Raw genomic sequence first — 13477 nt, forward strand, 5'->3', positions numbered from 1 at the left:
ACCGGAACATTGTGCATTATTTAAGAACATTTTGCATCTATTTTTCATCGAAAAAGTCACCAAAATTTTACCTTATTTGCTAAAGATGAAACTCAGCAAAAAAAACGGCCGATTTTGATGACCTTTTCGATGTGTTAAAGGACATTTTCTACACAACACGATCAAGAAAACAGTTTGACTGTAGATCCCAAAACAAAGCTACTATACATGTTCAGAGCATCAGTGAAATTCCATAATCTTACTTCTGGGTAGCGTTTGTTTGTTCTTGGATGGGTTTGTTATAGTTTTTTCCAGTAATGATTTCGCCAAGCATCGATCGCGGTAAATGGATCATACATGAAAGTAAGTACCATTGATAGCTTTTCTTTTCATGCGTCAATGGATAAGCGGATTAAAACTTGGCCGATCGAAGTCGTTGTGGTTCCTTCTCATCTCTTTCTTCCATGCTCGGAAGGCTCGACACCCCTTCGGGGTCTCGCCTTCCGAGCGACTAACATGCTCACCATACCTCAACAAGACACCGATTATCTATGGTAATGGTCTGTTTCTCACCCTTTATCTACTACGTATCTTGCCATGGTATATATATTGCATGAACATAGAGATACTATTTCCACGATTATTGCCCTTTTGTAAGTCTTGACTAAGAGAGTGGCACCGTATTTGCCGGAATCCTTAGGATGTGGTCCTTTCATATATATAGGATTATACCATGGTAGGTAATATATACCTACCATGATTATACCATAATATGTTGTGTGGCTTAGGCCTTGTATCCCCGAGGTTTCATAAAAAGAATCAAAATCAAGCCAGCTTTTGCCCTTCTGCTCTATTTGTTTATAAAAAGTTGTAAAAAGGTGAACTAACACCTGAGACTATACCTGAATACTAGTCTCAGACTAAAACAAATCTTCAACAAAATTTTTTTTTTTTTAAATCCACCGGGTATTTTACTCTCCGTAGCTCGGCCTGTCCAAAAAGTACCGGGCCAGTCAATTCATTGGGTTGATTGGGCGTTGCTATGGTAGCACTCAAACAATGGTGGAGGACACTCACAGGTCGGTTTGTTATTGTGTTCCATGATCACCCATGATCACTTCATCGATCCATCGTAATGATGTGCACGTGTGAGATTGACAACCAGCTGATTGATAATGTATAATGTCTACTTTTATGGATAAATATAATATACTCCTGAACATATTACATGAACTGAATAAAAGGTAAGTTCATCTTCTCTGGTTTTTCGAAATTCGTAAAATGGAGTATATTTCATCTAGCGCAATAAAATGTGAGCCGCAAACCTGGGAGGTAGTTTATGCATACATGCACGAACCATAAATATTGACTTACGAGGTACGATACGGTCTTTATTGCCATACAGTTGTGTAGGTTATTCAAAACTTACAAGTATACTCAATATACAAAAAACCAATTACCTACTAATTTTACTTCATCTGCGACCCAGTTAATCACGTGAATCATAATAATAACATGATAATGATGACCTGCCTCAAAATTATTATACAATCCGTGTTATATTATCCCATAAATATAAATTTATATAGGTTTAAGCATCGAGATAAATGGTTCAAGGTTTAGTTTACCATTCATTATTTAAAGGAGTATTTCGTGATCCTAGCATCCTCTTTTTATGACATTTTTCAGTACATATCCACGAAAAAAGCATATTCCCAAAATTTCAGTTGATTCCGATATTGCGTTTGCGAGTTATGCATGATTTACAGCTCCATAGACAATACGTTGTAATTTCGTTCTGGTGCACCAGAACGAAATTCAAATTACACGATATCTTGGCTAAACGAATTAATCTGCAAGAAATATTTTGTACATAAACATTATGTAGCCAGAGGTTTCCAGTGATATAAAAATCTCAACTTTTTTTGAGAAAAGTGGGGGGATGAGGCTGGGGATCACGAAATGCCCCTTTAAGAAAATATTTTGACATACTTTTTTTCTTATAAACTTATGTTTCAAGCAAGGAATGTCTTTTGGTGTTTTTGGTCATCTATCAATACTAAAAATATAATTTTTATATGTTATTCATCATATTTAACCAAGTTTGGTGAAATATCTCAATGATCATCATTTAATATAAACATCTTGTGCTTTCGTAATACATTGTAAAACAATAGGCCTATATCAGGGAGTATACACTTTACAGGGACCGATTACAGGACTAAGTCAAACTGTATTTATCATGCCAATGTCGTTACGTCCGGGTTAACTAAAATCGCTCCATCATTTCCAGAAATGATTTATAAGTCATACAACTACTATGATGTGTTGAATACATAAAAGTGATCAACCACGCTGTCACTAACATTATCATCTTGTATCATTTTGCAGATAATTCGCAGATAACATGATGGACAAATACTCATCACCACGACCACCTTTCCTGTTGACTGATCAACTTTATTTTGATTGATAATAATTCTTGACAACGAAAATGTTGGCAAAACCTAGCACATAAATAAATCACGTTATACATGCATTTTTTGAGCTCAGAAGTTGTGAAAATAGCCGGGAGAATATAGTCATAGTTAGTGATACGTAAAAAGCAAGAACAATCAAGCTAAAAACAATGCCAAAAGGCAAAAAGAAGAATAAGATCCAGCCGGCACCGCTGCCCAAAATATTTACGCCGCCTCCACCAGTGGACGCAAATGACAAGCCAGAGACGACTGGGATTCAACTGATGGAAAGAAAAAGTAAGTCCATGTTCTTAAAATTGCCGTCATCAAAAATACGGTTGAGTCATGAAGATGTTGTAAGGATTTAAAGCCGAGTTCAGCGAGCTACCGAGTCAAAAACTTGAAATCAAGCTATCATGTATTAGAATAACAAACAACGTTTTTAAACATGTTAAAACGTTATACAAACGTGTTTTGATTTTGGTCAAAACGTTTAAATAACATTTTATAAATAAGGGGATTATAGAAAGGTAGGGCCTAATGAACACGTTTTTAAACATGTGAAAAAAACACCACAACCACGTTTAAAACGTGTTTAGTAGTGTTTAGTCGAACATACCCTATACAAACAACGTTCTTCTTTTTTTTTTATCACCGTGCACGGGGACCCGGGAAGTGGAAAACTTACTGTTTAGTTGACGAATCATAGTGCCGGCGATACATTCGCAGTACGCACAAAAAGTATCTTCTGGATATTCTTGGGTATTATTTCCTCCTTAAAAGTGGACTTAAAATTTTTGAATGTTATTAAAACGTTTATATTCCGATGTAACCCGACATTTAAACGATTTCTGTAACGTTTTGTCCTGTGCTGATAATTCTATTCTGCAGATAAACGTATCGCATGGTATTTGAAAGAGCTGTGATAGCAGTTATAGAACGCCAACAGAGTGAAAGAATCCCTATTTTTATCCTGTTACTTGACGACCCCATGTTACCTCTTCCCACCAAAAGAACCTATTTGCCAGCCCCTTTTCCTGATATATCATATATAATGTATAATAGAACTTATCATCTATGACCCCCATGGTCCCATGGACATTTTGACACTTGAAACCTTCACTGAGAGACCACGTTTTACCCGGGGGGGGGGGGCACCCCAACTTTGGGGGTGACGCGTATGTAGGGCTGTTAAGACCCCCCTTTTCAGCATCGCTGTCACCCAAAGACCCCATATTTTTTACGAACACATGCTCTGTCACCCGAAGACCCCTATTTTTCCATTTGATCTGTCATCCAAAGGCCTATACAAGTTCAATTTGAACAGCATGCAACTTTCATTTATTGTTACTTATTTTGAAAAAAAAAGAAGAAATTTGAAGCCATTTAGAACTAGAAATTCGATTTTCGAGGTTTCTGTGACGCTGTCTTGGTTCTCACCCAAAGATTCCATTTAAAAAAAGGTCATGTTCTCACCCAATGACCCCCATATTTTTTACATTTTGATCTCACCATGGAAATAGTAGATAAGACTATAGTACTATTTCCATGATCTCACCGAATGCCAAAAATCATGCTCTCACCCAATGACCGGCATGACCCCATATTTTTTACATTTTGCTCTCACCGAAATGCCATCTAAACACGTAATCATATGAAATGTGTTCAGGATCTAAACATTAAAGTGTTTAAATGCTAGAGATGTAACTCTCTAAAACGGTTTCTAAACACCAATCTGTCCTCGATTTCTAAACACTGTTTTTGCAGTGGTATACGTGTCAAGAACAATACCCAGCAAACATGAAACGTTTTTAAAACATTTTAAATGGTTGTATTTTAGGGTTTTGGTTTAGATAAAACGTATACATTGTCAGGTCATACATAATGGTTATGAAAAACGTTTAGTAAGAAAACATAATCACAATGTTATTGTAAAATATTTTTACACTTTTGCCAAATATTCTGTCAACACTTTTAAGTGCTAAATATTCAAAATGTTATTTCAAAATCATTTTAGAAATGTTCAAAATGTTTTTGAATGTTATGAAAACGTTTGATGCCATAGTCTCAGAGCTTAGCCATTTCCAGTTAGTTAAGTGATGCAAATCATAAACAAACTTACGTCCTTGGGGTATACTACTATAATATTTCTCATCGATTACCAATAGTTTCCTCGTCTGTATCAATATTGAAAATAATTGAGTGAATATTTGAATACCCATTACCAATACAAAAACTGGTTGGTTGCTTAGTTGCTTCATCACCCCCGCGGCGGGTTTGTGCTATTAAGGCAAAACGGGCATAGGGATAGCCCTCATGGAGACGACGACCGGTAGGCCTACATGGAAATATTCTGCAAAAAAAACCTCGTCTAGGGCCTACACCAAAATTTTACTGCAACACTAAATGTCATCATTGGTTGGAGGATGGTTTTGTATAAATGATAAGTGTGTCGAGAAAGACATAGCTACAGGCTGTTTTTAAGGATCGATACATATATTACAATGCCAGAGATAAAAGTTAATGATCTGGCCAATTCTCTACCAGATGAAGGGACGCCGGAGCCGGCAAACAGCCCACCGCCGCAACAAAACGATCCTCAGCAAAAAGGTAGGCATGAGCTGAGCATCAATTAAAATATAATGCCGAAACACATCTGAAATACCGGAAATACATCTGAAAAAATTATTTTCATCCATTAACTTCTTCATAATAAACACTATAGTGTTTATGTTGAATCACAAATAAAGGTACACTAAAGGCGAAAAGGTACTGAGATGTTTAGTGTTTATTGATGAACACAATCTTCTAATCTAAACGTCTATAGTTAACACTGATAAATGTCTAAATGCTGGATTTCAAGTTATATCATAGACCATTTAAAACAAATGGTCTATGGTTATATACACACAGTCTTCAGCATAGGATTCTGATTCCGTCGAATTACTTAAAATTACAACGGAACAGAACAGAACAGAACTATCAAATCCAATGCACTATAAAAACATCGTATTACGCTGTTGATAGCAATGTGTTTGTGTTATCTACCCGTTTGCATGTTTTGAAATAATTACTTCCGATTCACATCACAACCATTATCAAGCTATTCTGTTACAATCTTGGTTTAACATTCGGAAATTTAAGACGTTGTAGTGTTAATTAAAATTCGACCTATAGCCCAGTCAGTAGGCCTATCGTCCAAACTTTTATGCACAGCAGCATTAATAATATGCGTCACTGAAAACTATGACAACGTTACACATCACGGGTGTAGCCGGCTCTGGTAAAATTGTTTGCTAACGTTGCGCCAATTTTAAACAACTAAATCGTTGGGCATATTTTAGAAGAAAAAAGTCTTTAGACACGGCCCACGGGTCTCATGGGTCCGTATTTTTTTAAATAAAATCCTATGGGTCCCTATCTTCGGCAAAATTACCGCTATATGGGTAAGGATTCGGCAGATCGAGCCGCACATTCCCATAAATTCAAGTCTCAGTTCACTCTCAGAACAAAGGAGTTCTTGTCTGTCCTGCACGTAGAACTCTCAATAAAAATTCTTGAAAATTGAAAGAATCCCATATGGAAGAACTGAGGAATTCTTAAATGTCCCTCTGAATATGGCCCACAAAAGCAAATGGGTTCTTTCCAGGTGTAAAATGGCCCTTTTCAGTTTTTCGTAGAACCATGCAAGCTAAGTTGGCCACGTGTTTTGAACTCGCCACCCTTAGCGTTACATCACAAATATTATGAATTTTTTACACCAATCAAGTTTCAAATTAGAATATCTCCACAACTATCAACCCTAAACTAGCAAAAGTATACATTTTTGGAAAGCTGAAGGCAAAAGCAATTTAAATATACACATTTCAACTCACTGTACAGGGTGACCTTGAAGTTATACAGGGTGGAATAAAAAAATCCAAATAAAAATGGGTCATTTAATGCATTGCTTATTACTAACTTGCAGTTATAAACTGAAAGTAAACAACATTGATTTGGTTAGAGGTTAGGGGGAGCCTACTGACTCTGGAAGAAAAAAAATCACAGCTGTTTGGTAATCTCGGAATACAGGGTGTCCCAAAATATGTTCAAATTTTTTTACAATTCGACATATTTTGAACTGAAACATTTTACCCCTAACCCATACAAAAAAAGTAAGTCCATATTTAGATTCCTCATCAAATTTCCTCTCAGAAAATGTAAACTTTGACTATGATAGGATAAGTAATTAAAATTTACAGCAACTTTTAGATTTTGAAGACATCCGCATTGCTTACTACAGTGTTTAATATGAAAACGGGTAGTTTTGTACATAAAAGTTTGCATTTTATAGACTAAACCAATCATAAAGAGTTAAAAATGATTAAAACAATTAGCAGAATTAATAATCTTTCAAAAGAGCTCTTAACCATGTCTGTAGCCCATATGGATGCAAAGATATGATCAGTTGATTCAACGCACACACACAAAATCTTTATTTCCCAGACTTTGCACATACCGCCACCGCCTCATCCGCCACCGCCTCATCCACCACCTCGGTCATTCTGAACTCAAACAACTCTAACTCCACTATCTTAGCTGATAAACAATTCTCCTTTGGAGGTCTGTTAGGGCACTTATATAGCTACAAAATGACACCAAACACACTTCAATACCTTTTGTTTAAGCAGAGATATAACAATTTGAACGAGTCTCGATTTGGAAAAGCGTAACAACACCACCATTTTTGGGTGGCGAGTTCAAAACGCGTGGCCAGTTCTAAATACAGGAGAGATCAAAAACTTATTTAAGTTCTACTTGGCACTTTTTTTCTAAGTGTTATACTACTTCGAACTTCTATGACTGTTTCTGGTCATGCGCTTGTTTTGGGTGCCCCGTCTGTACACATGTCTTCTGAAATAAATACATACAGAAAACTGGTATCAACCTCTGACTGCAAAAGTTTGTCAACCTGTGCAAATAAATAATCAATTTTTCTTGTTTTTTGTTTCAGCTGTGGAAGAATGTCGTCAGATGTTAGATAATTTCCGTGTACCTTTGTGCAATAATGTAGTAGCTATTGAAATGTTAAAACATCTTCAACTTAATATGGTGTTTGACGCTGAAAGAGCAAAACAAATTAGGAGAACAGGTAAGGATGCTATAGTAATAGTAGTATTGAATGAAATGGATTTGGTAATTCGCTAGTATATATACTAATTTTCCATCCACAAAACAACATAACATAACAATAACATACAGTAAGATAATATAACATATATAACATACGGTAAGATAACATAACATACTGTAACATAACATACGGTAAGATAACATAACATACGGTAAGATAACATAACATACGGTACAATAACATAACATACCATACGGTAAGATAACATAACATACAGTAACATAACATTAAATACGGTACAATAACATAACATACAGTAACATAACATACGGTAAGATAACATAACATAACATACGGTAAGATAACATAACATACCGTAACATAACATAACATACATAACATAACATAACATAACATAACATAACATAACATAACATAACATATTAAACATAACAACTTTAAAGGTATGATTTTTCATCAAAGGGTTTAGTGCAATTTTGAATTAATAGGCAAATTTCTCACCCACCATATACATAAGTAAAACATACATATTATAACATAACATAACATAACATAACATAACATAACATTAAGGGTATTTTTAATGTTGTGTTATGTTATTTTTAATGTTGTGTTAATAGGCAAATTTCTCATCCACCATAGTCGACATCACCAATAATTCTGACACGTATTAATAAATACTGTATAAGTTACTTATTGATCCGAGTTGCTTTACTTTCTAATTCCACAGGTAAAGGCTCCAATATTGAAACAAATCAGGCGTTATTAAATGAACTCTTAACACGTGGAATGCGTGAATTTGATGTATATCAGCATGGACTACGCAAATTTAACCTACCCTTACTGGCTGATCTACTAGAACAAAAACACTTCTCAAGTAAGTACAATCATATACCTTCAATGATTCTGTGAAGAACCTACTCCCTATTCCAGAAAAATACAGAACTAATTTTTTGGGATTAAAAAAATATAATCAAGTTCTGCTAAATGAAACATAGCTCAGTCCTAATCATTTATTTAGTCCTAACTGGAGATAAAAGAAAAAGTTCACTATTTTAGCCTACTAATTTCTTGAAAAAGAGCCAAAAACATGCATTTTCGGCACGCCGCACGTTTACTGACAATCGAGTCACAAAAATCACAGACTTGGAGAAAGTCTAAGCATTCAAAATCTTGAGTATATGCCATAATTTTGCTCTAATTTTCAATTTTTGGTGTTACTTTAATTAGATGGTTGGTTATAAGAATGACACGTGTCTTTTCCAAAATTTAGAATGCATAAACTGAAATTAGTCTTAGTACAAGTCTTTAGGCTTGATTGTCACTATATAGGAAAAACACCCTAAAAATGCATGTTTCTGGCCCTTATTTCCAAAAATTGGCTAGATATTAAAATTTGACCTTTATTGCTAGTTAGGATTAACTAAAGGATTAGGATTTAGCTATGTTTCATTTGGCAAAACAGGATAATATTTTTTTTATTCACAAAAATTAGTTCTGTATTTTTCTGGAATTAGGAGTTCTATAAAGAGTAAAGAAAGACCAACACTGTTCTGTAAAGAGTTAAATCTTTAAAAACCCAGATTAACCAACCTCCTGTATACTCGCATTCTTTCACATCTGGCTTCTGCAGAAGTAAAAATTGAAGTCAAAGTCTCTTGAGAATTCCATGACCACATACGTACGTGACAAAAAAGGATTTGTTAAGGGCTGGGGTATGAACGTTTGGACAGTATTTATTTTGGGACATTAGAGCACATCAGACATATCGAATTGCATTCTGAATACGAAGAATGTCATTCTGATATCAAATAATTTTGATTTTTTGAAATTCGCAATTTAATACACATTTTATGGCAAATCATTAAAATTGATATTTTTGATATTTAACAGTACTTGAAGTAAACTTTATAAATCTGATGATTTATACTTAAGGTGTATGTAGGTGGGATGAAAAGCCGACGATCAATTGAAAATTTCGACCTTTCGTATTGAAGATATGGATTTTTTTCCCAAAAAAAACAAAAAAAAATTAGGTCTTTTTGGGAAAAAAATCCATATCTTCAATATGAAATGTCAAAATTTTCAATTGACCGTCGGCTTTTCCTCTCTGCTACATACACTTTAAGAATATATCATTAGATTTATATAATTTACTTCGAGGACTGTTATATATCAAAAATTTGAAAAATATCAAATTTTTATAATTTGTCATAAAATTTGTATTATATTGTGATTTAAAAAAATGAAAATTATTTGATATCAGAAAGACATGCTTCGTATTCAGAATGAAATTCGATAGGTCTGAGGTGCTCTCATGTCCCACAAAAAATACTGTCGAAACGCAATAAACGCTCATTTTGGATCCCTTAAGACATTTTAGAACCTTCATTTCTGAGAGTGCAGAGTTTGTGCAAAGTGTTGGCATGTTTAGCCAATAGGTTCTCCAAAGTTTCAGATCGTAATGTAAAATGGGAAACTTTGGCATTAATGAGTAAATTTGATAGTCACTTTTTACAAGTTCAAATCTATATAACTCGATCAAAAATTAATTTCTTTCAATAAAAATTTCTTCTTTTCAAAGAAACTCAATATTCTGATAATAGAGTTGAACTTGTAAAACGTGACCTGTCAAAGGTACCCTGCATTGAAAATTATATATTTAGTTCTCTGGGTTGATTGAACAAATTTTACTCTTTACCCAGAGCAGCCAGCGCACATAAACATTGAAAAAAAAAACCCAGTGCATCTGGCCGGATTCGAACCGGCGACCTTCGTATTGTACCACCGTATAGCAGTTACCATAATTGTATAATAAAATCTTCATTTTTGTAATCTTTTTTTCTTTATTTCCATGCAGAATTAATGCCAATTTTAGAACCAATATCTCAAAAGCTGGGACATCACTGGAAGAGACTCGCCCTGGAAATGGGCATGGGCGGTGAAGTACCTAAAGTTGAATCTAAATATGTACGATTAAGAGAGCAGGCGTTATATTTCTTATTATTATGGGAAGATACGTCGGGTGTGGCAGCAACAGAGAAAAGACTAATGGATGCACTAGACGCTTGTGGCATGAAAAAAACAATAGGTTAGTATATAGATTTGGCTCTTACTATGAAATCTTAAATGGAATGAGAGGCAAACCAACATTTTTTTCTTGCCTTTGTTTTCAAAATTTTAAAATTCTTGATCAGTCGTACACCTTTGTTTCCAATGGACATTTTATTGTGAAATGTCATTGTACAAGGAATACATTTAAAAAAATTTCACATAGCCCCCGAATGAAAAGTATTTAATTCTCTTTGTAATCACTTAAAAAGCATTTTGTGTGAATTTTACATCCGAACTAAGTGCTATTAAATTGTTATGAGCCTTTCTATTTTACATGTAAAGTCTATGGGGTGACGATTAGAAATGGATATTGAAAAACCCTCAATTTGGGCCATTTTAGACACTAAAATGCCCATAAAAAAGAATAGCACTTAGTTCGGATGTAAAATTCACACACAATGCTACTTGAGTGAGTACAAACATAATTAAATACATTTCATGCGGGGGCTATAGCAAAAACAAAAAATGTCCTATACCTTAATGGTTATGGAACAAAGGTGCGTAGTGCATAGAAAGACACATTTATTGAAATTCTGATATCAACTCCTATCTAAAGGACTTTGAAACCATACAGAAGGAATAACTAAGGGCCAACTACTGATCTTGTGGAAACCCAGGATATCTTATTCCATTAATATAAGTTGTTGAAACAAAATGATTCTGATATATTACTCAATGACAGCGGAATTAATTGTTGTATGTGTGCTGGTACCTGACCAGGGTGAAGTGTACTTTGTTTAAATCACAAACATTTATACAAAAATGAATTGGTAAATCTTTTCAAAGTAAGAAAATTGAAGGTGGTATATCTTGATGACTATTTTGTCATGTAAGATTGGATAAACTCAGTAACCCATAACTCTTTGAAAATATAGTGTGTCTTGAGTTCAGAGTAATGCCATGTTGGATTTCTCAGTGTGATTATGTCATTGCATCGCCAGCGTATGGACAAACCGCCCTACTCCGCATGTTTACACACCCTACGGGATTAGGTTATAGTAGCACCTGAGATTTGAATCTGCCACTGCAAAATCCAACATGTTACTCATGTTACTCTCAACTAACTTAAAACAAGACGGACTACAGTATCCCAATGCACAGAAAGTAAGTTTTCACTTGCTTTCAAGTCAAGAAATTTATAATTTAATACTTGCTTGCTTGACTGATGTTTGTTTGATAATTGATTGATTAGAGACTTACCATAAAAATCCATTATTCAACATTAATTACAGCATACATGAAAAAGTTATCTGGAAAGAAGGGAAAGAAGAAAAAAGGAGGAAAGAAAAAGAAAGGTATGTGTATCTTGGTTACTATGTAGGCTTCTAAATTGCATCACAATATCACTTGTCTATTATCTTAACCTTTAACATCATTATGGGTTGCTGAGCAAGTTTTTAGTCTAGAGCATGTCACAGATATTCACCATCAAGCTAGATTTTTTCATATTTGCATTTTACTGAACATCTTCATCTGGACTGGTATAGAAGGTTATTAAACACAATTTCACAATATATTCTAGTCCAAAAAACAAAAACAAAAACAAAACAAAAAAACAGTACTCACTGTGTGCATTTCAGCATGTCTGATGCCTTTTTCTAAATGATTAATGTTGTGACGATCTTCTATTTACCACAAAGCTGGTTGCTGGTTGCTCAGCGACATAATTGCCTGTTGTTTTCTCAGGAGACTGTCAAAAATGTGACTTAAATTATATTACCCCTCATCTCTGTTCACTGCAGTACCCTGATCCTGATTTCAATTCCCAATTACATAAACTACTTAATTTTATAAATTAACAAAAAAAGAACAAGAACTAAAAGATAAAAGAACTATCCATAATTTCACCTCATAAGAATTCCACTTGTAAATAAGGTGACTTAATTTCCACTCCCAGGTGTATAAACTACATGACAGACATTGGCGCCAATCCGGCTTGAAATGTGGTGGGGGACAATCGGCTTGGATTGTCAAAAGGTGGCTGAAAAGAACAATAAATGGGTCATTTTTCCCCCGGGATTGACCCCCATGATGACAGATATTGTTTTTGTTTTGATTATACAGGTTCTGGCAAACCAGGGACAGCAAGGAAGAAATGAATGTAATACAATGCCTGATTTTTATCTGGTGCTGAGAGGATCTAGGAGTAAGAACAATTTCTTACACCAAAGACTCACACAAACTACCTATGAGATCTTGATGATCTGTTGTACTGTATTCATACAATCTTAGATAGCGAGAACCAATCGGAGGCACTCTTAGATAGCGAGAACCAATCAGAGGCACTCTTAGATAGCGAGAACCAATCGGAGGCACTCTTAGATAGCGAGAACCAATCGGAGGCACTCTTAGATAGGGAGAACCAATCGGAGGCACTCTTTAGCGAGAACCAATCAGAGCAATATAATGTTAGAAAAATAATCAAGCATTAATTGTGTATAATGCACAGGGTCACACTCCACGTACTACACAGAGTGCTATCGGATGTGTTCATTTGTCTTGTGGGTCGATGCACTTCTATTTGCTTGTATTTCCAACATTTTAGTGACAATCTTGTTATAAAAATAGCAACAATCATGGAATTTTTTCTTGTTTTTGAAATAGGTCAATAAATGTGTATCACTTGTTGCTCAAGAAATAGTACAAAATAATGCACTTGTACTGAGATATTGATGCATCTAATGCACTTCCCCTGCAGTGCTTGTGTATTAGACGCATCAACAACTCAGGATGTGTGTATTATTTTGTATAATTTCACTCCCAACAAGTGACACACATATATTAACCTATA

The 13477-nt window shown here is 34.8% G+C and overlaps 1 protein-coding gene across 3 annotated transcripts; it reads left to right on the plus strand.

Annotated features, from left to right (window-relative positions):
• The first annotated feature begins 1018 nt into the window (after positions 1-1018).
• LOC140151326 (uncharacterized) lies at positions 1019-13477 on the plus strand. Of its 3 annotated transcripts, XR_011858927.1 has the most exons (8): positions 1019-1223; positions 2371-2735; positions 7432-7569; positions 8303-8449; positions 10433-10663; positions 11919-11981; positions 12751-12968; positions 13086-13477. XR_011858927.1 is itself a non-coding variant. In XM_072173630.1 (7 exons), exons 2-7 carry the CDS (start codon positions 2609-2611, stop codon positions 12783-12785), a joined length of 741 nt encoding a protein of 246 aa, XP_072029731.1. In that variant the 5' UTR covers positions 1019-1223; positions 2371-2608; the 3' UTR covers positions 12786-13072. The 3 variants fall into 3 exon arrangements, 2 of the variants coding, with proteins under 2 accessions (XP_072029731.1, XP_072029732.1); XM_072173630.1 differs by lacking the exon at positions 13086-13477 and having other exon boundaries at positions 12751-13072; XM_072173631.1 differs by lacking the exons at positions 1019-1223; positions 2371-2735; positions 13086-13477 and adding an exon at positions 4618-5048 and having other exon boundaries at positions 12751-13072.

Source organism: Amphiura filiformis, chromosome 4, assembly GCF_039555335.1.
Source record: "Amphiura filiformis chromosome 4, Afil_fr2py, whole genome shotgun sequence".
Classification (NCBI taxonomy): Eukaryota; Metazoa; Echinodermata; class Ophiuroidea; order Amphilepidida; family Amphiuridae; genus Amphiura; species Amphiura filiformis.

Coding starts and splice junctions, on each gene's coding strand:
- LOC140151326 (XM_072173630.1), top strand. CDS start 2,609: ATGCCAAAAGGCAAAAAGAAGAATAAGATCCAGCCGGCACCGCTGCCC. Junction 2,736..7,431: donor TCAACTGATGGAAAGAAAAA/GTAAGTCCATGT, acceptor TTTTTGTTTCAG/CTGTGGAAGAATGTCGTCAG. Junction 7,570..8,302: donor AAAACAAATTAGGAGAACAG/GTAAGGATGCTA, acceptor CTAATTCCACAG/GTAAAGGCTCCAATATTGAA.